A 26,214-nucleotide genomic window follows, 5' to 3' on the forward strand; every position below is an offset into this window, starting at 1 on the left:
CATTGTGCCCTGCTTTACTGGGGGCCGAAGGGGACCCAAAGCGCCACGGCCCCTCCATCTTGCAGGAGGGTGTCGGGAGGGAGAGGTGGGGGTCATTCCCGCCGCACCTGCAGGTGGTCCAGCACCAGGGCGGCCTGGGTCTGTGCGTCCTTCAGGAGGTTGCTGATGCGCTGCTGGACCTGCACAGAAGCCGCGTCAGCTGCATGTGGGGCTCCCCTGCCCCCTTCCGTGACCCCTCGGGACGCAGCTGTTGGCCCTGAGCTGGAGAGTAGTGCCCACGCAGGGCACCCAGGGGCCCAGAAGGCAGAGGTGTCCTACCAGGCCGGGCCTGCCCGCTGCTGGCTCACCTGCTCCTTGAAATCCTGGTCCGTGATGTCCTTCAGGTTGATGAGCACGTTGAAGTAGGCGCCAAACACGCCCGTCTCCAGGGCCTTGGCTGCCACCTGCAACACCCGCCCACTGAGCCCAGGAGCCTGGGTGCTGCACCCCGAGTACCCTGGCCCCATCGCAGTCTGCTCTGGGATGCCGCAGGCAGGTGTCCCGGGCAGAGGCCCACCCACCCTCACGTGTCCACAGACCCTTGGGACCATCCTGAGTTCTCCTGGGCTGCAGGAGGACCTAGGTAAGGGGGTCACAGGTCAGTCTGGGACAGACTGTTGGCACCCACCCACCTGGGTCCCTCACCTGTGCTGCCCGGCCACCTGCTGGGCCCTCCCCGCGCACCTGCATGTCAGAGCGACAGGCCAGGTTCCCACACCTGGCCAGCTCCTGCAGAGGCGGCCACAGCGAGGCCACCTTCTCCGCCAGCCCCAGGGGCACAGCCACAGCTTGGCGTAGTCCCTTCTGCAGCGCCGCAGCTCGCCTGCAACAGGAGGCACAGCTGAAACCAGGCACCGGGCCACCAGGATGGGGGGGAGAGGGGGAGACGGGGTGTGTCCTCTCAGAGGAGTGTCCTCCCTCAGAATCATGTCTCTCCTCAGAGTGTCTTCCCTCAGGGTGTATCCTTCCTCGGGGCATGTTCTTCCCATTGGGGGTGTCCTCCTCAGTGGGCATGTCCCCCCCTCAAAGCATGTCCTCCCACAGGGGCGTGTCATGTCCTCCCACAGGGGCGTGTCCCCCCTCAGGGGTGTGTCCTCCCCACCAAAGCATGTCCTCTCTTCAGGGGTGTATTCTCAGGAGCATTCCTCCATCAGGACCCTGTCCCTTCCTCCCTCAGGGTGTGTCAGCCTCCCGCAGGGCATGTCCTCCCTCAATGTGTGTCCTCCCTCAGAGTTTTTCGTTTTTTGTTTTTTTTTGGGGGGAGTCACACCCGGGAGTGCTCAGGAGTTATTCCTGGCTCCAGGCTCAGAAATTGCTCCTGGCAGGCACGGGGGACCATATGGGATGCTGGGATTTGAACCGATGACCTCCTGCATGAAAGGCAAACACACCTTACCTCCATGCTATCTCTCCAGCCCCACTCCCTCAGAGTTTTTCCAACTTCAGGGTTTGTCCTCCCTCAGGGTTTGTCCTCCTTAGGGCATGTCCTCCCCTCAGGGTGTGTCCTCCCTCAGGGCGTGTCCTCTCTATGGGTGTATCCTCCCACAGGGATGTGTCCTTTCTTCAGGGATGTGTTCTCTCCTCAGGGACATGTCTTCCCTCAGGAGGGTGTCCTTCCCTTGGAAGCATGTTCTCTCCCTGAGGGACCTCTTCTCCCAGGGCCCTGTTCCCCCTTCAGGAGCTTGTTTTCTTTTCAGGAGTACAGTATCTCCCCATCTCCCAAGGGTGCCCCCCCTGCCCAAGCACCCCCACACTCACTTGTCTCGCTCCTCTGGGGTGCCTTTAGGCAGCTTCATTGCCTCCTGCCAACAAGACCAAACACATACTGAGGCAACAGTGTCAGTGTCCATATGTGACCAGGGCCCCACAGAGGACAGGCGGGTGGAGGGTGTTGGTGCTCTCCGTGCCCTCCCCATCACTGCCAGACAGCTTTGTGAGGAGAGCGGGCAACCCTTACCGTGGCAGGACCTCCTGGCCCCAGCCTGCTTGCTTCAGGGCTGCTGGCTTTGGACCCATGGCAGTGAGTCATGCCCACTAGCTTGGTGCAAATCCCTGCCCCAAAAGCTCCTCAGCCACTCTGGGTAGCCACAGTGGCAAATAGGCATCACTGAGCCTTCCTCCATCTTCAAAGCCACAGGCCAGGACCTCTTCACTGTGCCCTGGGGAGGGTGTCTCTCCGCCAGGCCCCTCACCCCAGGACTATCATCCCCCAGGACCCTCGCCCCCAGGCCCCCAGCCCCTGCATGCTCACCAGATACCCTTCAAAGGCCCGGGCATCTGTGTCCACCAGCTCTGTCAGCTCAGCCAAGGCCTTGTGGAATGGGGGAATCAGGTGTCGCATGGTGGCATCCAGGTGCTCAAACTGGCGGCGGCCGTAGGTCATGAGGCCGGCCATAGATGCGAGCGCCGCCCCCTGAGGAGGGCGAACCCAGTGCCAATGTTACACATGGCTCCTGCCCGCCTGCCTTCATGCCAGTTCACTCCCGTCACCACCCGTCCCCGCCCTGTGCACCCACCCCATCCCACTCACCATGGCCGCACTTGCTGCTGCCACCGAGCCCCCACCTGGGGCTGCAGAACGGGCGCCCACCTCCCTGATGAAGGCTCTCAGGGGCTTCTCCACCAGGCTCTGCTGCGACTCACGTTTGGGGACCAGGTACCTAAGGGCACAGGCAGGAGGAAGTTGATGGGGTCAGGGACTGGCCAGGGTTCTGGCACACAGGAGGGGGACAAGCCCAGGTTGGCAGGGAGGACTGGGGTGGGCGGGGGCCCTGTCTCACCCTTCTCCACTGAGAGGAGAGCTGGCTCAGGCCCTGGCTCCTGACCGGGCACTAGCAGCTCACAGGAGCTCACTGAGGGTGTGTGAGACTGAGGGTGTCCTTGCTGCACCCTACCCTGAGCCCAGCACCTGAGTTTGGTAGGAAAGTTCTGGAAGAACCGCAGGGAGTGACTCACTCAATGATCCGCTCCTTTGGGTCGAAGGGGGTCAGGGAGTCCAGGCCCAGCCGGTTCACCACCTGGAAAGGGTGAAGGGAAGTGACTGGGGGGTGACAGGGGACCCCACCTCTGAGGGGCCAGGTGGCACCCATTGGGCACTCAGTACAAGGTCTGGCGGCCTCTGCAGGGAACAAGGCATGCACAGGGGGATGCTGAGGTTCAGGCACAGGCCTTGGCTGCCAGTCCCAAGTGTCACCAGAGGAGCCAGAGTGATAGTACAGCGGGTAACGAGTTTGCCTTGCCTTGCACGTGGCAGACCTGGGTTTGATCCCCAGCGTCCTATATGGTTCCCTGAGCACTGCCAGGAGCAATTTCTGAGCACAGAGCCAGGAGTAACCCTTGAGCACCACCGGTGTGGCCCAAAAACAAACAAACAAAACAATTAAAATTCAAGATCTTGAGAAGAAAAACAAATCTAGTACCCATTGAACATTTTTCTTATTTTTGTGCAATGCACTAATAAAAAATCATTAATCAATTTGATATATTTAAAATTATATTTAAATCCATTTTTTAAAAAAAGATAAACATTGGACTGGAGCAATAGTGCAGTAGGTAAGATTTGCCTTGCATATGGCCTACCCAGGTTTGCTTCCTGGCACTTTATAGTGCCACTCTATGGTCCCCCAGGCCTGCTAGGAGTGATCCCTGAGCACTGTTGTGTGTGGCCCAAAAACAAACAAAAAATAAATAAATAATAAATAAGTACATATATAAAAGAAGAAGAAGAAAAGAAAAAGGAGGCAATATATTAAGGTGTAAAGATAATCACAGAATACCTAATAATAATAACTTTCCCATAAAAAGGGGGAAACTCACTCATCTCAGAGAATCCGTTTAGTCCACACTGACAGTGCCACTTCCAAAGAAATCTGTTCTGTGTTACTGTCAGCCACTGTCAGTTACACACAAAACAGATTCAGTCAGAGCCACTGCTGGAGAAACCCACTGCAGAGAGACCCTTGATGTGTTAGTCAAAGACACTGTGAAGGGACCAGCTCTGTGTCAGAAGCACTGTCGAAGAGACCCACTGTGTGTCAGTCAAAGCCACTACTAGAGACCCACTACATGTTTCTGTCAGAGCCACTTCCGGGAAACCCACTTTATGTTAGTCAGAGCCACTTCCAGAGAGACCCATGGTGTATTAGTCAGTCAACGCCACTATGGAAAGACCCACAGTGCCAGTCAGAGCCACTTCGTAGAGACCCATTGTGTGTTTCTGTCAGAGTCACTTCCAGGAAACCCAATGCGTGTCAGTCAGAACCTCTGCCAGAGAGACCCACTGTGTGTGTCAATCAGAGCCACTATCAGGACAGACCTGCAGCCTGGGAACCACTTGCTAAGCTCTGTCTCTGAGATTCACCCAAACACCAGTGATGGGGAGGCAGGCCCGGCCTGTCAGAGCACTGGGGCTGGGAGCCCAGAGATTCTGTGAGGAATCCCACCTCAGGGTACCAGTATCTCCCAGGCTGTCCCAGTGAACACAGCGTGGCTGTGTCTAAGCCGAAGCAGAGGGTCCCCGGGTGAGCCTTAGGAGGGAAGCGGATTGGGCAGTCGGGGGGCATTCCGGCACCCAGATCTCTGGGGAGGAACGATGGGCCTAGGGAGCACCCGGGCCAGCCTGGTCCCCACACACCACGCACCAGCCTGATGAGGTGCTCCTCCTCCAGAATGAACAGCTTCTCCTTGGCGCAGTAGAAGGCCGCAACGTCCAGCAGGGCTTTCAGAGGCACCAGCCCCACGAGCTGCGAGCCCACCACTGGGAGGTTCAGCTCCTGAAGGGTGGGCCAGTGCTCAGGGCAGGTCCGAGGTCACCGCCAGGAGTATGTAGGACACCTGCCGCTGCTCTGGGCAGACGGGTGTCACCCTGTCATCAGGGACACCCGCCCCTCACCTGGGCTTCCCTGCGGGTCTCCTCGTAGACAGTGTGCAGGGCTGTGACCTCGAAGTCCAGGATGTTGGTGGACACCTGGGCCAGGTTCATCTCCTCCAGGTACCAGCCAATGGCCTGAACCTTTTTCAGAAGGCCCGGCTGCAAAGGAAATGCCTTTCCCAGTGCTGCTCTGCCCACACTCGGCCCCGGGTTGGGTGGCTTGTCTGACCTCGCTGGCCCTGACAGGGATGTGGGTATCTGAAGTGGATCTCCTACCCCTCAAGGTGCGGGTATCTGAGGCCTGGTGTCCCCTCTCCTCGGGGTGCAATGTCTGAGACTGGGTGTCTTTTCTCCTTGGGATGTGGGAGTCTGAAACTGGTGCTCCCTCTCCCCGGGTACGGGTGACTGAAACTGGGTATCCCCTTTCCCTGAGTGCAGGTGTCTGAGGCTGGGTGTCCCCTATCCCCAGGGTGCGGGTGTCCGACTTGGGTGACTCCTCCGGTGCTGGCACCTGGTCCTTCCCACGGCCCTGCTCCCGGAGATCAAGCGCGATCCGGTGTGCCTGTTCCTTGGTGCTCAGCAGGTTGATGTTGAAGGCGATGAGGAATTTCCGTGCCCCCGTGACCGTGGCCCCCCAGCTGGGGACGAAGGTGCTGGGCCCAAAGTCAGGTGCCCACTCGGCCTGCTTGAGCTGTGGGGAGACTCAGCCTGGTGAGGGTTCCCTGGAAGCCCAGGACGGGGTGGGAGAACCAACCCCCCGGGTCAGCACCTTCTCCGGGAGAGCCTCATACTGCCCGGCCCGTATGGCCGGCAGAGTCCGGCGATTGGCCGTCCGCGCTGCTTCCCCGTAGAGGTACACTGCAGGGGGGGATGGCCAGCTGGGCCAGGGCCGCCTTGCACCCCTCACCTCTTCTGAGATGAGGGGCCTCTCCAGCTGGCCCCACGAAGCCCTCTGATCAGGCCTCAGTGGGCACTCGGCCAAATGGGGGGCCCCAGTCCTCCACTGTCTGGAAGGACAGACAGGGCGGAAGCCTGTGGCTCCTCTGAGTAGAAGGGCTCAGGCTGAGTCTCCCACGTGCTTACCCAGCCCCCCACCCATGAGGACCCCACCCCACACTCACCTGGCACTCCCAGCTCTTCTGCCAGGCGCTGTCCAAAGGCCTGGGCACACAGCACGCACTCGTCCATGGTGACGCCCCGCACAGGGATGAACGGACAGACGTCTAGGGCACCCATTCGGGGGTGCTCCCCTGCGGACACGGACCAGGCCTCACTTGGGGCCTCAGTCCTACCCCTTCGTGGGCCAAGCCGATGGGGGAGCCCCACTGCTCCAGCCAGCAATAGCTCAGGCTCACTCTGAGTCTCCGGGGACTTGGCCTCCCCCGATGTCGTTGGTGAGACTCCTGCCCTTTGACCCGGCACAAGGTCAGAGTTCACAGCTGTGGGACCCGCAGGCTGCCAGGTACAGGGAGGTGCTAGGGCAGCACTTCGGGACACCTTTGGGAACCGCTGCAGGCCGGACCCTCCCTCACCTTTGTGCTTGCTCATGTCGATGAGCCGGAAGGCGGCGCGGGCAGCATTGAGGGCACCCTCCACCACGTCCTCAGGCCGCCCCACGAATGTGTAGACTGTGCGGTTGGTGGACGGGCCGGCGTCCACGTCCAGCAGCACACAGCCCGGCGTCTGGGCCACGGCCTGGGAGATGGCCTCGATGACCTAGGAAGCCTGGTCTGAGCCCAGTCCTGGGGGTGCCAGGACCCCCGGGAATGGGGCACTGAGGTGGTCTCTCCCAGCCAAGGGGACCAAGTGGGGCGCCCGACCGGCCTCCTGGAAAAACCGAGGCAGGGAGAAGTGTGGATGGTAGACATGGGTCTCTGAGATGGTGCCCTTCGAGCCAAGGTCAGTGGGCCAACGACCCCCATGTGTACAGGGTCGAGGGCAGCTAGACAGCCCCAGTTGGCAGGAACTTGAGATCTGTGCCTCAGTTTCTTCACGACCAGGTGGGGAGGGAACAGTCACCTCCGACAGCCCGGTAGGAGCTCTGATGACCGACTCGGGACTGACCCATCACCTCACCACCCCCGCGGCCCCAGTAGGTTCAGCATTTCTGCTTACCTCCTTGTCATTTCCCTCAGAGAAGTTGGGGACACACTCCACCAGCTGCGACATGGTGGCGTTCGCACCGGGCTCTGCCTTGCTGACCCCAAACTGCCCCTTTACGCACAGGCCGGCTGCTCATTAACCACCGGGCGGACGGCAGGGCGGAGCTGAGCAAACACCACGGGGCCCAGCCGGGACCCACTGAGGCAGCCAGGATGGTCTATGAGGACCCCCACGTCACCCCACATCACCCCACCGGGACTCCCCAGGGAGAAAGGGCCATGGAGGCCTTGAAAAGGCCTCCCAAGGGGGTCTTGGTCATGTGCTGATTCTGACCTGGCCTGGAGCCACCTGGACAGGTCTGTGTCACCTTGGAGTCACCGTGTGACCTTTGGGTTTGTTTTCTCAGGGACTCAGGAGGAAGAGGGAAAGGGACCAAGGGACCCTGCTGGGCCACACCAGCCACTGTGCTGAGAGGCAGAGAGGATGGGAGTTCGGCAGACACACACACACACACACACACACACACACACACACTTTTCTCTCCCCCCCCACAAGCTCTGCTGCCAGCTGCTCGGGTCCTATTTACTGGCCCACTGGTGTTCTTGAGGCTCAGTGCTCAGGCCACAGCGGGGTGGGCTAAGGGGCCAGGGTGAGCCAGCATGGGCACCTGAAATTGAGGCTGCTCTGCTGTTTGGGCAACAACTCTGAGTAAGAATCCAGTCTGTTCATACCTGCACTCAGGTATTACAACAGGACAAACCCATCCTAGACAGTTCGCTTGTGCTTGTCCTGGGGTGCCTGTGGTTACCCGGGCTCACCTGAATTCCCCCTGGACTCACTGTATTCACCCTGGGATCACCTGTGTTCACCTCTGGACTCACCTGGGCTCATGCTGAGCTCACTTGTGCTCATCGGGTTGGCCTGTGTTCATCCCAGGCTCATTTGTGTTTGTCCCGGGCTCACCTATGCTCATCCTGGGGGACCTATGTTCATCTATAAATGCCTGTGCAGGCGCTCACGCGCAGTCAGTACCTGAGGCGACTTCGCCCAGGACAGACCCAGATCTCCCAGACCCCTGCCCTGCGGGCTGTCACTCCGTTCCTGGACGCGCTCTGACTGGGAATGGTGAGAAAGCTGAGACCCCTCAGAGTTCAGGCGGGCGGTGGTCTGTGTCCCATCTCTGGCTCCACCTGTGGCTGCCCCGGGCCCCCTTGCAGGTCCTCACAGGACACCGCAAGCAGGACAGACATGCTAAGGGTGAGAAGGCAGGGCCTAGCTGCGAGGACAGAAGTACCATCTCATGCCCACTGCCGAGGCCTGAGCAGGGGCCCTGCTGGGAACAGCCCAGGGAGGCACCAGCGTGGCCATTCTGGCTCAGAGGTCATGCCCTTCAGTCCTCAGGAAGCCGAGCTGGGTCGGCACCAGGGTCTTGGGGGTGACCTGGAGATAAGCAGGGCACAATGGCCTCTGAGACACCTCTGGGTGCGACTTGCATACAGTCCTCGCTTCAAGCTCTGCAGCAGGGCCACCCTGGAGGGCTCTTCACTGGGAGGACTGGACTTAGGGGGAGGGTTGCCAAGAGCCAGGCCTGAGGTCTTGACCCCTCAGAGCTCCATTCCCCCAGGGCTGGACCCAGCAGACCCTGGGCCACCTGCACCCCTCAAAGAGCCAAAGGTAAGGCGATAGGTAAACAGAGACTTTAATCACAGCTGCCACATGGTGGCAGCCCACCTGGGCTCTGCCCACTGCTCCACTCTGCTCCGAGAGCTCCGCTCAGCTCCGCCTGCGGGCCCCGGGCACCCAGAGGACCCTGCCCGGCCAAGGGGACGCAGGCGCGGGCCCCGGTGGAACAAACACGTTTATTGCAGGACGGGCCGCGGGCTCACCAGGCGAAGAGCGGCTTGCTGTCCTCCTTGGAGAGCTCGCACAGGCAGTTGAGCAGCAGCAGCGAGTCGCCCAGGAACTTGGGCGGCACCACGTCGATGACCAGCCTGCGCAGGGCCGCGGGGCTGCTGTGCAGGGGGCTGGTGCGCAGGTCGGGGCGCTGCTTCAGGATGCCGTAGGTGTTGATGAGGAACTCGCTGAACACCGGGTGCACGTCGCGGTTGTAGCCCAGCTTCTCCAGGCGGGCCGTCAGCGTCAGGTAGCGGTGTGTGAGCTCGCGCAGCTTCTTCTCATCCACCGTGCCATCCAGGGACTTGACAGACGTCTGTGGGCACCGGGACCCCGGACTTGCACGGCCGTTCAGGGAGAGACACAGTGGCCCGGCCCGGCCCACACTCGGCCACCCCACCGGCCACAGGACGGGCACAGCCCAGGCCTAGCAGGCACTGGGGAGCTGGCAGTGAACAGGCTCTGGAGAAGAGCTAGGGGTGAGGGGAGGCTGGGACCGGCCTGGGCACCGCGCCAGGCAGACGCACCTGCCGGATCTTCTCGGGGATGTTGGAGACGGTGAAACCATAGAGCCGGGTGACCCCAGGGAAGACGTAGGCCAGGATGCGCCGATCTAGCTGGAAGGCGATCTCCCCCACGATGCGACCGTCCTTCTCGGTGCCTGAGAAGCTCTGGATCTCTAGGAGGGTTAGGGGACAGTGAGCCAGGCCCCGCGGGTGGAAAGGCAGATTCGAATAGTGCCAGGGTCTGGGGAGGCTCCGGGCTGGTGTGGGCCTGGTCAGGGAAGGTCCTGGTTGCAGCCTGGGGCCTCATGGTCCCAGAGCCACCTGGGACCCTACCCACACTGCCACCAGCCAGTGCCCAGCCTCTTGACTCACCTGAATGCGATGATGCCTCCAGCAGGCAGAGTGAGGGCTGGGGAGGGCGGTGGTGGCTGCACTGCCAATGCCCAGTGATGGCGGTGGAGGATCTCGCTTGTGCCCACCCTTGCCAGCAGTGCTCCTAGCAGGCGTGGTGCCCAGCTCTGCCCCGTACTGCCACAGGACTGTCTCCCAGCCAGCCTGTGTCGGCCTGTCACCCCTATCGTGGGGTGGCCGGGTTGAGCAGGACTCCGTTGGCAAGGCCAGGATCTCAGGGAGCTGGCTCTGCTCAGCCCTGGACCCCAGACTGTAAGGGTCACTGAGATGTAAAATAAAAATATAAAATAATACACAATTTGGGTGAGGCCACCCCAGGCACCATGTTTCTAACACCTCAGGCGGACGGGTCTGATGAAGCAGGGTAGCAGCGGAGAAATAATATACAGCAGTCAGAAAAGATGTTAGTTGGAGTCATCTCACTTTATTCCTTGTGGCCTTTCTCTGCCATGTGCTTTTTCCATTTGCCATGTGCTCTCACTGCCCTGTGCTGCCTATACCATGTGCTTTCTCTCTTAAGCCCAAAGCTAGACCCTTTCCTTATTATCCAGAACCCCACACACCAGAGTGGGGGGTGGTCCTGTATTCCAGGTGGGCTTTTACATACCAAAAGAGGAGGTTAGGGGCTAGAGAGAAAGCATGGAGGTAAGTGGTTCGAATCCCGGCACCCCATATGGTCCCCCGAGCTTGCCAGAAGCGATTCCTGAGCGTAGAGCCAGGAGTGACTCCTGAGCGCTGCTGCCAGGTGTGACCCAAAAACCAAAAAAAAAAAAAAAAGAGGTTAGAGGGAAAGGAAGTTGAGGGAAGGGTTCCAGAGGGACGCTCGGGTGACCTGTGTGACACAGCTTTGCTTCAGCCCTGGGCTTGTCCTGCTTTTGGGCCTCCATCAGCCCCAGGTGACCTTTCGCCTTTCTTGTCATACCAACGGTGGCCTCAGCTCTGTCGAGGTGAAGCAATCCTGTCCGTTCCTGATGCATAATCACAATTCTTGGTGGGCTTGGGGTTTGGGTTTAGTTTGGGGGCCACACCCTATAGTGCTCCGGGCTTACTCCTGGCTGAGTCAGGGGACCATATCACAGTTCTTTCCTCCTATCCTGTAGACTGACATTTTGTTTCCAACCAATCTGCTCCTGTGAAAATCTTGATATCCGGACTTCGAGCATCACAAGCCAAGAATCTGTTTCCCAACGAGGTCATAGGAAGTAGCTCTGTTTCTTCCCAGGGTTCTGCAGTCCTTCTCTCCTCATTCTCGGGTTTATGGTCAGTATGTGGGGAAGTCCAGCTCCACTGTCTCACACTGTCCACCTGCCTTTCCATGTGCTGAAGAAACAATTCTTCGCTGACTAAACTATCTCCCAGAGTTCCACGAATATCACTGGCAAGCACACGTGCCTCCCCCATGGCTTTCCAGCCTTCAGGTTCCCCTTCTGTATCCACAGGCTACCAAGCTTATTTGGTTTTGGGGCCACACCCGGCGGCACTCAGGGGTTACTCCTGACTCTGCGCTCAGAAATCACTCATGGTAGGCAGGCACAGGGGACCATATGGGATGCCAGGATTCGAACCACTGTCTGTCCTGGGTCATTGTCTGTCCTGCATGCAAAGCAAATGCCCTATTACTGTGCTATCTCTCTAGTCCCCCACCAAAATTATTTGGCCTTTCAAAAAAGGGCCTGGAACTTTTCCTCTTCTTTTGGTTTTGTTTTGTTTTGGGGCCACACACATGGCAGAGCTCAGGGGTTACTCCTGGCTCTGCTCTCAGAAATTGCCCCTGGAGGGTTACTCTGGCTAAGTGCTCAGAAATTGCCCCTGACTTGGGGGGGGGGGACCATATGGGACGCCGAGGGATCGAACCACGGTTGAGATCTTTCCTTGGCTAGTGCTTGCAAGGCAGACACCTTACCTCTAGTGCCACCTCGCCGGCCCCACCCTGTCTTTTCTAAACACAGAATCACACACCCTGTTTTTAGCCTGAAAGTTTTTTTTCTTTTTTCCAACTTTTGCTGCACCCATGCAAAAAAAAAATTGCCACCTCCTTTATCTTTTAGATAGGGACATCTGCCTTTTTCTTAGAACTTAGGGTCACAAGTTACTTTGTTTTACCTCATGTTTCTGCATTTTTCTATAAAGTTAAAAAGTGTCAGATGTAGCTAGTCACCTTAAGCACACACCGTGTCTTGACACCCAGAGCACACACCCTGTTTCCCTCATCCCCTTACCCTGTCTTCCCTAAACACAGAAGCACACAGCCTGTTTTAATCCCCTCTCACATCCTACCTGTTGTGAGGTACTCAACAGAGTCCACACCCTGCTCTCCCCTAATAGCTGTTTACCACCTACAATAAGCTGAGTTACTTTCCTGAAAAGGTCAGTGAATGCTTCTTTGCGAGTTCTCCACTGCCTGAGATCTGACCTCACCAGTTCACGAGCGTCATTTACAGGTGGAGAACAGGTTGGGGGAGAGAGCCTATCCGGGGTTCTTCCCACACAGGTGGGACAAACATGCAAGAGAAACTAGGGTTGAATGAGTTAATCACAGGTGGGACAAATACAAAGAGAAACCATCCCTGACTAGGGTGAAAATGAGTTAATCCAACACAATTGAGTTGAGGATAAATAAAATGACTGATCATCTCCATCGATGTTGAAAAAGCGTCTAATTCCCATCTCTCTCTCCTCTCTCCTCTCCCTCCCTCCTCTCCCTCCCTCCCCCTCCCTCCCCTTCCCTCCCTCCCTCTCCTTCTCCGTCTCCCTCTCCCTCCCCCCCCCCTCTCTCTCTCCCTCTCCGTCTCCCCCCCCCCCCTCTCTCTCTCTCTCTCGATGGATAAGCAGAACTAGGAACCGGTCCTCACTCTGAGGAAGAGCACCGACAAAGGCCTCACAAACATCAGACTTACTGGTGCTGAACTGAGATCTCCTCCCAATACCCCCCAACACCCCCCCCCCCCCGCAAGGACCAGAAGAATAACCACATCTGCTACTCAACATGGTTGTGAGGCTCAACCAATGCAGTAGATTGGGGAAAGGAATATAAAAGAATAGGTGTTTTTTGTTTTGTTTTTATTTATTTGTTGATTTCTTTTGGTTTTGGGGTCACACCCAGCAGTGCTCAGGGGTTCCTCCTGGCTCTATGCTCAGAAATCACTCCTGGCAGGCTCGGGGGACCATATGGGATGCTGGGATTCAAACCACCATCCTTCTGCATGCAAGGCAAACGCCCTACCTCCATGCTATCTCTCCAGCCCGAATAAGTGTTTCTGATTTGCAAATGGCACAATCATCTGAAGAACTTTTTGCACGATTCTAGTGTAGGATTCGAGTTAACACCCAATTGGGCACTGAGAATAAAAGACCACCTCCATGCAAGATGCAAAAGGGAGTTAATTCAGCTAGCCGAGGTCCAAGTTTCATCCAACCAGGTGAGTCTTCACAAGGACCCCAAACCCAAACTTCAACCAATTTAAATAGGGCTTTACGAGCTTCAACAATACAAACACTTCATTGGTTAATACAAGCAGTTCATCCTTCACCACATACATGATCGGTCTATTTCCATTTGCACACAAATCACATCATGTCACAGGATTGATGTTCTAACGCACTGCTGATTTTGTGTCAAGGGAGTCCTTATCTGTTGGTATTGGCCGACTTTCAATTGACCTTGCCTCACTCTTGGAGGTGGGCTTTGTTTTCCTAATAAAGGCTCCCTGGGCTGGGAACCCTGGAGGGGAAGCCGCCATCTTGGCTAGCCATTCTGCTTGTGGAGCTGCTAGCTAGCTGGTGGGGTTCAGCTTGCGGTGTGGGTTCCTGGTTTGTTTTTTCCAATCGTGTGTGGATTATTTCCCGCATCGCATTTACTACTGAATTCCTGTCTCTTGTCCTACCTGGATTGGGGGCATGGGAATCTCCCTTCCTCTGGGGTTTGTGGAATACTCAGTTTAACATTTCACACTTATCAGTGGAACATTCAGACCCACCTAGTTCCTTTATTTCAGCAGAACAGTGAGGGTCTTGCCCTTTAGAGGATACGTTTTGTGGCTTTATCTTTGAGCTAACATCCTCTGCCTATGGGGAAGTTGTAGAGTAAAAAAATACTTTACAGTAGCTTTTCTGAAGGCTTGGGACCACTTCGGGCCCAGCCCCAGGGGGCTTTGTTTCTCACCCTAGAATAAATCACTGAACTTAGTGACGCTGCAAAAACAAGGTGTGTTTGTTGGGTTTTCCAGAGAAAAGGACCAGAACCAGTCTGCGTGTGCATGTGTGTACAGGTGTACAATATGGGTGTGAGTATGTGTTTTTGTGTAGAGGTGTGTAGTGTGGGTATGTATGTAGTGTGTGCGGATGTGTGGTATATGTCTGAATGCACATGATGAGTGTGAGTGTATGGTGGGTATGTTATGGGTATGAATGTTGTGTGCGTTGTGTGAGTGTATTTAGAGTGTGAATGTGTGTACAGGTGTGTGGATGTGAATATGTGTGTAGCATGTGTGAGTGGTATATTGCAGCGTGTATGTGGAGTGTGAGCCTGCGCAGTGTGTATACATACAGGTTTTTGGGTGTGGATACGTGACAAGTGTGTGGTGAGTATGGCGATGCGTGTGCAGTGTGTGGGTGCGGGATGTGTAGTCTGTGCTACATGCGTAAGTGTGGTAGGTATGTATTGGGTAGAAGTGTGTCTGTGTGGGTGTGAGTGTGAATATGCATATATAAGCAGGTGGTGTGGGTGTTACACATGTGTGTTGGGTGTTTGTGTGTGTGTACAAGTGGGTCCACACATGCATGTGTGTGATAGTTGTGCATGAGTATTACTTGTGTGGGAACATGAAAGGGATTGGCTTGCATGCTCCTGGATGAGCCCAGGGATCTGGGCAGAGAGTCAGCAGAGCCCAGGACAAAGTTCCAGTGTGAGATCAAAGGTCTGAGACCGAGACCTGCAGGAACCAACACAGTGTTTTCTGTCAAAGGACAAAGGTTGAGGCCTGGGAGCTGGCATCCTCGTCCCCATTCAAGCACAAGGCTGCTGTCAGGCGGGAGGAATCCTCTCTTGAGATCAGCAACAGATACCTGCTCACTCCAGTGACCCAAACGCTAAGCTTTCTAAAACACCCACCAGAATAACCAGAAAGTGTGAGGGACTATTATGGCCCCATTAAGTTACAACAAAATTAATTATCACATATGAAATCATTGTTACTGCTAGAAACAGATAATGCGAGATCGAGGTTGGTTTTTAAAGAAACAGAAGATAAATAGTATCAAGACTGTTAAATTGAAGAGAAAATTTCAACATAAATATATATAAAGATCTGGGGCCGAAGCGATAGCACAGTGGTAGGGTGTTTGCCTTGCACATGGCTGACGTGGGATGGACCTGGGTTTGATTCCCAGCATCCCATATAATCCCCTGAGTCCACCAGGAGCGAATCCTGAGTGCAGAGACAGGAGTAACCCCTGAATGTCGCAGGGTGAGACCAAAAAAAAAAAAAGATCTGCACACAGAAAATTGCTCAAGGATCCCCTTTATGCCCCGCTGCCACTGTGCCGTGACCTCTTCCTATGTCCCTTGGACCAAGGAAGCCACCTGGCTCTCAAACCTAGGTTATACCTCTATGAACCATGGTGCTGATGCTGGCTCTTTCATCATCTAGGTGCACCAAGTGCTCTAATCCTCTTCCTGCCTCCCCATTGCACCTATGCTGTGGCCTCTCCCGGGGTCCCCTAGACTGAGGGAGCCCTTCCACCTGGCTCTTAAAACCAGGACACACAACTATGGACCCATAACGCTGACACTGGCCTCTTGCACTTATGCTTTTGTGCAGCAAATTTACTCCCTCCACCCTGCCAGTTCTAAGGGTTGTTGGTTTTGATATCTTGTTCCAAATACTTCTATAATAACCTTTTGTGCAAGTGGAATGATTAACTGTTCAACTTGTGACCACTGAAATAGCACCTTAGAGCTCAGAAATGGTTAGATTAATAGAGTATAAGGAGTAACATCTTGCTGGAAAATACCGAAACAGATCAGATCTCAGATAACTGGGAATATGAAGTTCAAATCGCAGCATCCACAAATTTTTAAGAACAACGGGGAAACACCTGCTCTGTCCGACAGACACACTAAACCCGGCAAATTATCAAGCTCAAGTAAGGCCTCAAGCATCATAGATGAAGAACTTAAATCAATGTTCAATGCAATGGTCATGGAAATAAGGCAATTACTGGAAGAAAAAGGTAACCAACTCAAAGTTGAACTGGCCCAGAGTATCAGAGACCATGCAACTGAAATTGAAGGCGTTAAAAAATATGATAGCAGGGGCTAGAGGGATAGTATGGAGGTAGGGCGTTTGCCTCGCATGCAGAAAGACAGTGGCTCGAATCCCAGCATCCCATGTGGTCCCCCAAGCTTGCCAGGAGTGATTTCTGAATGTAAAGCCAGAAGTAACCCCTGAACGCAGCAGGGTGTGACCCAAAAAACAAAATAAAGAAAAAATATAAAATAGCAAGTCACAGCAACAGAACTCAACATGCAAAAGACAGTGTCAGTGATATTAGAGACAAAACACAGGTCATCACCATTAATGAAGTGACAAAAGAAAAGAGAAATTAATGAATGGAAGAGATTATTTGTGATAGATAATTCTTAGATATCGCTCACAAAAAAGCAGTTTGTTCCTTTAAGAGCAAAGAAACCTTTCGATTAGACTCCTGTATCTAATTGAGAAATAGTAGGAGGGTGGACTTAAGAACCTAAACTAAGGGCCAGAGTGATAGCATTAGGGGCTGGAGTGATAGCACAGAAGTAGACTTTTGCCTTGCACACAGCACGGGATGAACCTGGGTTCGATCCTGGCATCCCATATGGTTTCCTGAGCCTGCCAGGAGTGATTTCTGAGCACAGAACGAGGAGTAACTCCTCAGTGTCATCAGGTGTGACTTCAAAACTGAAAAAAATTAAAACAGGGCAGAGCCATAGCACAGCAATTAGGGCACTTGCTTACATGTGCCAATCTGGTTTCTTTTTTTTTTTTAAGTAATATCTTTATTTATGCACCATGATTACACACATGTTTGGAGTTGGGTTTCAGTCATAAAAAGAACATCCCCCTTCACCAGTGCAACATTCCCACCATCAGTGCCTCCCATCTGCCAATCTGGTTTCAATCTCAAGCGTCTATATGGTCCCCCTGCCAGGAGTGACCCCTTAAGCACAGAGCCAGGAATTAAGTCATTGCACTTCTAAGTGTGCTCCCCTGCCCCCTCCAAATTAAAATGGACTTGACTAAGTTTTATGAGATTATTATTTCTCGGGGCTTGAGCAATAGCACAGCAGGTAGAGCATTTGACTTGCACACAACTGACCCGGGTTTGATCCCCGGCATCCCATATGGTCCTCCAAGCCTGCCAGGAGTGATTTCTGAGTGCAAAGCCAGGAGCAAACCCTGAGCGCCACCTGGTGTGAACCAAAACCAAGAACTAAAAGAGAAAGTGGAATAAACAACTGGTGAGAAAAATAATAACGAAGAACTTTCCTGATCTCCAGAGAGAGGAACCTGTATATATTGAAAAGGCCCAAAGGATGGGCCGGAGAGATAGCACAGCGGCGTTTGCCTTGCAAGCAGCCGATCCAGGACCTAAGGTGGTTGGTTCGAATCCCGGTGTCCCATATGGTCCCCCATGCCTGCCAGGAGCTATTTCTGAGCAGATAACCAGGAATAACCCCTGAGCACCGCCAGGTGTGGTCCAAAAACAAAGACAAAAACAAAAACAAAAAGGGCAAAGCTGCCTCAAATAAAGATCAACAACAACAAAAATTCAGAAATGAATAGACACATCGCAAAGAATAAGAACAAGCAGTGCTGGCGGGGATGTGGAGAGAAAGGAACTCTTTTTCACTGCTGGTGGGAATGCCGTCTAGTCCAACCTTTATGAAAAGCAATATGGAGATTCCTCCAAAAACTGGAAATTGAGCTCCCTTATGATCCAGCTATACCACTCCTAGGGATATACCCAAGGAACACAAAAAAATCCAGTATAAAAATCCCTTCCTCACACCTATATTCATTGCAGCACTATTTACAATAGCCATACTTTGGAAACAATCAAGATGCCCTTCAACAGATGAGTGGCTAAAGAAACTGTAGTGGGGCCGGGCGGTGGCACTAGAGGTAAGGTGCCTGCCTTGCCTGCGCTAGCCTTGGACGGACCGCGGTTCGATCCCCTGGCGTCCCATATGGTCCCCCAAGCCAGGAGCAACTTCCTAGTGCATAGCCAGGAGTAACCCCTGAGCGTTACCGGGTGTGGCCCAAAAACCAAAAAAAAAAAAAAAAGAAAAGAAACTGTAGTACATATACACAATGAAATACTATGCAGCAGTCGGGAGAAATAAAGTTATGAAATTTTCCTATACATGGATGCCATGGAATCTATTATGCTGAGTTGAAATAAGTCAGGGGGAGAGAGATAGATGCAGAATAGTCTCACTCATCTATGAGTTTTAAGAAAAATGAAAGACGAGCTCTAGCCGGCATGGGGTTGGGGGAGACCCCATGTGGAAGGCCTTCTCCCTAACTTGGGTGCGCTGGGAGCCTTGATAGGCCCCCAGCCTTCCCCTCTTCTGCCCCTGGCCTCCAGGCCTTCTGGGGTGGCAGCCCAGGCGGCCAGAAATGGTTGGTCCTAACTTGGGGTGTACTGAGATTTGCTCGGTTGCGCTGTCACTGGCAATTTCTGACCACTCTGCATATGGAAAACCTCGCGGGGACTAGCGCCCCCACGTGCACTGTATGTATTAAGAGTATTCCTTATCTTTATCGCTTCTCGGCCTTTTGGCTAAGATCAAGTGAAGAGTATTCCTTATCTTTATGTTATGTTTTGTGTATCCAGAATGTCCATTTTGTATTCTGCCCTTTTCCACACCCCTACAAAGCTCATTTTTACTCCTTAACTCTCTCACCCCCCCAAACATCTCTAACCCACATTACTCTTTTAACTTCAGTATTGTACAATCCTAATCACATTGTGTGTAACAACCCCAAACTGTTTCAAAAGACATAAAATGGACACGTATTTCTTTAGAATATTTTGTGTTTTTTCTCTGACAACTATAAGTCTTACATAATATTCTCTTATACAGTGACGATTCTAACCACTTTTTTTTTTTTTTTTTTTTTTTTTTTTTTTTTTTTTTTTGGTTTTTGGGCCACACCCTGTGACGCTCAGGGGTTACTCCTGGCTATGCGCTCAGAAGTTGCTCCTGGCTTCTTGGGGGACCATATGGGATGCCGGGGGATCGAACCGCGGTCCGTCCTAGGCTAGCGCAGGCAAGGCAGGCACCTTACCTCCAGCGCCACCGCCCGGCCCGATTCTAACCACTTTTTATCTTCTCTTTATGAGCTGTTCAACAAGGAATTTTGGTGAAAGAGTCCCCCAGTTTAATCCTTATGATTGAACCATGTCATGGGGTTTGTTGGACTTGTTCTTATGGCCCACATATGCACCAATAACGCCACATGGCATTGCTCCTTTTTTGCATAGCATATTAAAATGGGAAAATAGTATACATACAAATAAGATCCTATCTAATAGAGATTGGAATACACAAATCTTGTAGTGCAAAGGGACCTTACACCCTGAACATTGACATAATGACCTGTCACAGGCCTCAGAAGAATGGGCATTTTCCATTCACCCCTGAACCAGGGAAGCCATCCACGAAACATCCAGGTTTGTCTATAACATCACCTGGAAGCAATCCTCTACCAGAGAGGACCCTACCGCTGCTCTGACATTGACCTGCTCAAAAGAGACTTCCCTTAACACTGAGAAGACTTAACAACAACGACCTGCTTACAGGACAGGGCTTCCTGCATTGCCCTTTAATGGTGAGGTGAAACGAGAGGACGCTCCACATCCTGACTTCAATGTAGAATATGCAGATTCCAGGATCTTTAATACAGAAACATGATACCAACAACAGAGACTGTGTGAAAAGTGTGTTGGCACTATGGACAATGTCTTGGATTGGACGATCTAACTTGCCTGGAGCCTAGAGTTGGTCTTATGCCAGGAAACTTCAGGGGTAAGGTCTCTTTGTATTTAGGCCAAGGTTATTCCTTTCCATGCCCCTCATATTTTGGTGGGCCTATGCAAACAACAATTGCCACTCTAACACCATTTTTACTGTGCTCCTTTGACTCTAATCCTTAAAAAAAAAACCCACTTAAAATTTGAGGTTAATTTAAGCTAATATGCATGTACATGGAAATGTAAAAAATACTATGCCTCTAATGTTTAAGGAGTTACGTAAGTTTTATGGCTTTAGATTGCCTTGTGTGCTGTTAAGAAATATTATAATGTGTTACAATCTGGGGACTTGAGGGACAAAGTAATTATACATGGATTCTGTTTTATTTATCTTAATGTTCTTTGGCTGAAAGTTCAAAGTTAAGATATCAGCAAGGGGACTTCTTCTGAGAATTATGTTATGGGTGATTGTCCTTCCACTGTAACTTTACCTTGTCCTCTTTCTTTGCATCTTTGTTCTCATAATTAAAAATAAAGAATTAAAAAAAAAGAAAAGAAAAATGAAAGACATTTTTTCAATAATTCTCAGAGGTCCAGCTCATGACATGAAGCTCACCACAAAGAGTGGTGAGTACAGTTAGAGAAATAACTACACGGAGAACTATCATAGCAATGTGAATGAATAAGGGAAGTGGAAAGCCTGTCTCGAGTACAGGTGTGGGTGGGATGGGGAGGAGGGAGGTTTGGAACATTGGTGGTGGGAATGTTGTACTGGTGAAGGGGGGTGCTCTTTACATGACTGAAATCATACAACTACACTCATATTTGTAATCCCGGTGTTTAAAGATAGTTAAAAAATCAAAAAGGATAATCGGGAAGAGGTGCAACCCAGATGTCACACCAGTGTGAGACCCACAACTGTGAAACGACATGAGCTAGAATGTCTGTGACCCCAGATCAGCACAGAGTCCCTCCATTAGAACCAAATGCATCAGACTGGACTTTTCTGAGCAGACAGCTCAGACACAGCATGGACACAGTTCCGACACAGCTGACAAAGCTCTGACACAGCTCAGACACAGCATGGACACAGTTCCGACACAGCTGACAAAGCTCTGACACAGCTCAGACACAGCATGGACACAGTTCCGACACAGCTGACAAAGCTCTGACACAGCTCAGACACAGCTCAAGCTTTTCAGAGCTGACAACAGAACCACCTGGCAGAGAGGTCACGGATCTGCAAATCACGAAGGAGGCGAAAGACCCAGCCCAGCCGCCACTGCCTCAGCTGTGGGGTCACTGCAGCCCCTGGCTTTGCTCCCAGCCACCCCAGCCCTCCTCCGGCTTCCTCCCTACTTACCATTCAGGTAGAAGCTGCGTCGGGTCCTGTCCCCAGAGGGCAGGCTGTTCTCCGAGAAGCACACCTTCTTGGGCCGCGCCATCTCTCGGGACTCCAGCAGGCTCTTGTCCACCAGCGAGTCCTGCAGGGGGCTGAGGAACTGAGACAGCTTCCGCTCCGTGCCCCGTGCCGTGTGCAGCTCGGTGGGACTCAGGAAGGCCTTGAAGGTGGCCGGGGAGGCAGTGGTGCAACCGAGGGAGGGATCGTCCTCGCTGGAAAGGGGCGCGTGGGAACACAGCAGGTCCTCCAGAGAGCTGGTCTGCAGCTGAGACGACGTGTCCACCACATTGGAGAACCGCCCAAAGTCTGAAACTGGGAAAGAGGGAAGAGCAGCTCAGGCAGGCAGGAGATGGTGCTCTAGGGTCTGCCCACACCCCTGCCTCTCTGAGGGTCACAACACAGACTGAGCACCCCTTGGGGGTCACGGCACAGACTGAGCATCCTGGGCTAACCTCCTTTCCCCTTAAGGGTCATGGCAAAGACTGAGCATCCTGGGTGAATCTATTTGCCCCTTGGTGGTCACAGCACAGACTGAGCACCCTTGGGTCCATCTCCTGCCCCCTTGGGGTCATGGCACAGACTGGCACCCTTGGATGCATCTCCTGTCCTGAGGATCATGGCACAGACTGAGCACCCTTGGGTACAACCCACCAAGCACAGCAGACACTCTTCTGTTTCCGGCATTTGACACCAAGGGATTGTCCCCAACACATCTTCTGCAGCATTTTTGGTCTATGATGGGGGCAATGCTGGGATCAAACCCTCCAACTGTAGGCCTCACCTGTATGAGGCAGGTGCTCTGTCTCTGAGCCACACTCCCAAGCCAGCACAGTCCCTTTCCAGATAAATGCACCTTGCATCCTTTGGCCCTACCTGGCCCACTCACGGGTTTCCTGACACAGCAGCAGTCCATAATATATGCTCATGCACCTCACGCCCTCGTGTATGGAAACGTGTCACACATGCTCACATACAATGCATATGCGTACATACCATGAACACAGAGACATGTATTTGCTGGTGTGTAACGAAGCACACGTGTGTGTAGCAGACACCCATAGACACAGGTGAGCCTACATGTGCGTTCTTCAGTGATGCTGGTGTGTGCTATGCTGAGACGCTCCCAGGGCCCGGGACAACAAAGCTCACGCCCCGAGTTCCCCAGAGCCTCTCCTCTCTGCCAGGGGCTCAGTCGCCCAGACTCAGGCAGGCCCGACTTCCCTCCCATTCCCCGACAGATGAGTTAACAAAGAGAAGTCCAGCGAGGTTCTCACCACAGCCTCCGTGCTTGGAGCCTGCAGTCAGCTAGGCCAACACCCAGCTCTGCCATGAACCCTTTCCTTCCTTCTCCTCTTTTGGGGGGCTGGTGTCGAGATCCACACCTAGTGAAGGAGCTCCCCAGGTGTCTCACACTTTTCTGACCACAACACTCATCCTGGATGCTGCGGGCAACTAAGTTAAATTCAGGCTGGGCTCTTAGGGCCATGTGTTGTTATTTATAGCTGGAAGAACCTTTAAAATCATGGGAGGATGTAGGATGACACCCAGCTATTAGCTCAAGACAAAGGTATTCCCCAACTTCCTCCTCCCTTAAATCTCTTCCTTTGATATGCAAAAGCCCACTGGATAGGTACTTTTCTCTTCTCTCTCTCTCTTTCTCTCTCTCTCTCTCTCTCTCTCTCTCTCTCTCTCTCTCTCTCTCTCTCTACTCCCCCTCTCGCCCTCTCTCTCTCTCTCTCTCTCTCTCTCTCTCTCTCTCTCTCTCTCTCTCTCTCTCCTCTCTTTCTCCCCCACTCTTTTTTCTGCCTCCTGATGATTATTGGTGTAATAAAGAAGAGTCAGTTTGGGTGTAGATAGACCAGGAGTAGACTGGCTCCATAGTGCTCTTCTGACTAGCTCGGCTTATTACTTCTTCCCCTCTACCTTGCTTCTCCAGACCGCTCTGAATGGGGGTTTAGGAACTCAGTGCCTGGGGTGGTCTCACAATCTGTAGATTTTTATTTTACAGGCAGGGTCTTAAATGAGCTCAGCCTTTACTACAAGTGGAAGATAAAACAGGTTGAGCTGTGGCAGGAGCTGCAGGCAGGAGCCTGAGTCCATCCTTAGCATGAGACCCACCCTTGAGCACAGAGCCAGGAGCAGCCACTGAACACTGCCAGGGGAGAGAGTAGGGGGCACAGGAGGAGAGTAAGGGCACAGAAGTAGGAAGCAGAGGCACGGTGCCCACAGATGCTCTTTATTTTATTATTATTATTATTATTATTTTTTTTTTTTTTTTTTGGTTTATGGGTCATGCCTGGCAGCGCTCAGGGGTTACTCCTGGCTCTATGCTCAGAAATCGCTCCTAGGAGGCTCAGGGGACCATATGGGATGCCAGGATTTGAACCACCAACCTTCTGCATGCAAGGCAAATGCCTTACCTCCATGCTATCTCTCCGGCCCCCAGATGCTCTTTAGGAGGAGGATCTAGCTCTCTCCAGACCCAGTGCATGTCTCACTCTCCAGGCCTAAGCACTGGTGTCCTGACAGGCTGCAAGGTTCTGAGGCATGATAACCAAGCCACCCTGCAACCTCTTCTCAGTCAAATATGGTCAATTCAGAAAGCATACAACACCGGAATGTGCTCTGGAAACTGTTCACATAATAGTGTCTGCAGCTGGGCATCTGTCCCAACACCTTCCCAGTAGAACCAGCTCAGGCCTGAAGACCTGGGCCAGACCAGAATCCACATGGCAAGGACAGCAACTGTGAAATCACTCCACGGGCCATATTTGCAACTCTCAGTGAACAGGTCTGAAGCAGGGTAGCCATAAAGAAATAATAAACCAAGTCATTCTGGAGAGAATCATGGAGTTGGGTTGGCTTCTAGGCTTGTGGTCCCTCTCTACACACCAAGCCAAGAGTGCAAGGAAGGGAGGAAGGACCAGAACTCCAGCCTTGGACCAGCGGTTCCTCTCCAGAAAAACTTGCCCAGAATCAGCTGTTTCTGGGGCTGGAGTGATAGATAGGACAGTGAGTACATAGCTTGCCCTGCATGTGGCTAACCTGCATTTGAGCCCCAGCACCTTCGACATGCACTGAGCCTTCATGAATGATTCCTGAGCACAGAGCCAGAGGTAGGCCCTGAGCACCAGCGGGTGTGGCCCCAAATACAAATAAACAAAAATCAATCAGGGTGAGAAAGAGCTGAGATGACAGAGAGTGATTGCTTCAGTTCCTTCCTGAAGTGTTTGAACAGTGAGAAGCCAGTGTTTGTCAGTAGGAAAAAAGCCAAGAACTGCCCACGGGGTGGGCCGACATCACCATGTGACCAGTGCCTGATCAGCTGAAGGGCACAAAGGACAGGTGTGGCGCCAGCTTTGGCCCACTCAAAAGTTGGCTCAGGAAGGATTTGTGGGGATAGAGGAATTCTTAGAAGTACACATGCAGGGGGTGGGTGCTGTGCTCATAGTAATATGGGCGTGCACAGCTGTTTTGGAAGGGCCCAAAAAGCTGAGTGGGGCTGGGCGCAGGACATCATAGATTCCTCACAGCCCCACGGTGGCCTCTGCCCCCAATGGCTGCGTTGTTGTGGCTCCCAGTCTCTCACACCATGGTCTTCACTTTGTGAGAAGTCCACCTCTATGGAGGTCAGACTATAAGTCCCTCAAGGGAAACCAACCAGAAATACCATGTCAGATAGTGTTGGGGTAACCAGCTTTCATTCTATTTGGGATAATTTTTCTATGCTGGTGCTTGTTCCTCATGGACTGAAAGTGCCTCTAGATCGGTCCCTTACCCTACCTGTTCTCCACCCAAGGGGCGGTCCTTCTTTTCTCAATAAAGACCTCAGGTCTCAGGGAGAAGCTGCTTGCGGTTCTGGTTTCCACAACTAGCTTATCTGCCTGTGAGTATCTTTTGCTAGTGAGAGGAAAGCTTGTGGTGGGATGTTATTGAACCTGTTTTATTCCCTTCAATCTGTGTGGATTATTTCCTGTGTCAACGTTTGCTTCCAGCCCGGCATTCCCCGATCCCTAAGAATTGGGGCATGAGGCTTATGCTTCCTGTGAGCACCCTAAGAAAACTCCCGCCTGCTGCCCTGGGAGGGCCCTGGCTGTCTCAGCCTGGAAACTTGCCCTTTCCATTCCCATCAGATAGGCATCTACCTGTAGACTGCAGGGAAGCAGGCTAAGATCTCGGGGCCCATGACCTCTCCCTCCTGCTCCTAAAGAAGCAGCTACAGGCGCCTCCTTCAGAACTGTGGCCAGCAAGGGAGGCTACAACCTGCCTGGTGTGAGGGTCAGGAGCAGATGGAGGCCCTGACCCAAGGACACCAGCCCATCCTGGCCTAGGAACACTGGGCTCAGAGACGGGCTGTGCGAGGGACAGAGAGGGCCTTCCACTCTCACAGCACTCAGCTGTGCCCTGACAGCAAGATGGTGCCATCCTTGCCTGGCTGTGCCTGGAGCAGCTCCTGAGCACCCCTAGCAGCCTCTGACCCCCCCATGGCCTTAAGTGCCCCCACTTTCCTAGCAACCTCCAAACCCCAGCAACAGGCGCTCTGGGTTAGAGACCCCTCGGCAGTCCCCCACAGGCTTCACCTCCACTCCCAGGTGAGCAGGTCTCTTCAGGGTAGGTGGGCCCCTTGGGGTAAAGCAGGTCACGGCTGCCATGGCCGCAGCTGTCCTGACAGCTCTCATTGAGCAGGCGCTTCAGCATCTGGTTTTCCTTCAGCAGCCGCACCTGCTTCTTGAGGTCCGCATTCTCACTCATGAGTCGGTTCATCAGTTCGCTGCCCTCAGCCATGGCCATCCTGCTGCTCACGGGGGCGTCTGCAGCCCCATGAAGGTGGAAATAAAGCCCTGGCCTCGGGGTTCCAGGCCCCACTTCCACAGCCTTGTGATGTCGCCTTAAAGAGACGGTGGCCCGCCTCGGTACCCCCTCCGGTTCTCCACTGCTGGCAGGTGACACTTCTATGACAGAGAAAGAGG

The 26,214-nt window shown here is 53.3% G+C and overlaps 2 protein-coding genes across 2 annotated transcripts; both read right to left on the reverse strand.

The window, feature by feature from the left end:
* FTCD (formimidoyltransferase cyclodeaminase) lies at positions 1 to 7,140 on the reverse strand. Its single transcript, XM_049785468.1, has 14 exons — positions 7,025 to 7,140; positions 6,442 to 6,625; positions 6,031 to 6,159; positions 5,679 to 5,767; positions 5,421 to 5,600; positions 4,931 to 5,068; positions 4,680 to 4,811; positions 2,995 to 3,056; positions 2,570 to 2,699; positions 2,291 to 2,452; positions 1,798 to 1,841; positions 724 to 862; positions 348 to 443; positions 1 to 179 (listed from the first exon to the last, which is right to left on the reverse strand). The coding sequence occupies exons 1-14, from the start codon at positions 7,076 to 7,078 to the stop codon at positions 93 to 95; spliced, it is 1,626 nt and encodes a 541-aa protein (XP_049641425.1). The 5' UTR covers positions 7,079 to 7,140; the 3' UTR covers positions 1 to 92.
* A 1,754-nt stretch (positions 7,141 to 8,894) lies between these two features.
* SPATC1L (spermatogenesis and centriole associated 1 like) lies at positions 8,895 to 26,029 on the reverse strand. The gene is made up of 4 exons (XM_049785481.1): positions 25,825 to 26,029; positions 21,206 to 21,556; positions 9,433 to 9,584; positions 8,895 to 9,221 (listed from the first exon to the last, which is right to left on the reverse strand). Exons 1-4 carry the CDS (start codon positions 26,027 to 26,029, stop codon positions 8,895 to 8,897), a joined length of 1,035 nt encoding a protein of 344 aa, XP_049641438.1.
* Positions 26,030 to 26,214: the final 185 nt, after the last annotated feature.

This window comes from Suncus etruscus, chromosome 13, assembly GCF_024139225.1.
Source record: "Suncus etruscus isolate mSunEtr1 chromosome 13, mSunEtr1.pri.cur, whole genome shotgun sequence".
NCBI classification, from domain to species: domain Eukaryota; kingdom Metazoa; phylum Chordata; class Mammalia; order Eulipotyphla; family Soricidae; genus Suncus; species Suncus etruscus.

Bases quoted from the DNA above. Each gene is read 5' to 3' on its own strand.
- FTCD (XM_049785468.1), bottom strand. From the start codon at position 7,078: ATGTCGCAGCTGGTGGAGTGTGTCCCCAACTTCTCTGAGGGAAATGAC. The intron at 4,812-4,930 runs GTGAGGGGCGGG...CCCACCCTTCAG, and splicing joins AGACCCGCAGGGAAGCCCAG to GAGCTGAACCTCCCAGTGGT. The intron at 3,057-4,679 runs GTGCGTGGTGTG...CACCCTTTCCAG, and splicing joins AGGAGCACCTCATCAGGCTG to GTGGTGAACCGGCTGGGCCT.
- SPATC1L (XM_049785481.1), bottom strand. From the start codon at position 26,029: ATGGCTGAGGGCAGCGAACTGATGAACCGACTCATGAGTGAGAATGCG. The intron at 21,557-25,824 runs GTGAAGCCTGTG...CCTCTTTCCCAG, and splicing joins CTGCTCACCTGGGAGTGGAG to TTTCAGACTTTGGGCGGTTC. The intron at 9,585-21,205 runs GTAAGTAGGGAG...TAACCCTCCTAG, and splicing joins ACGCAGCTTCTACCTGAATG to AGATCCAGAGCTTCTCAGGC.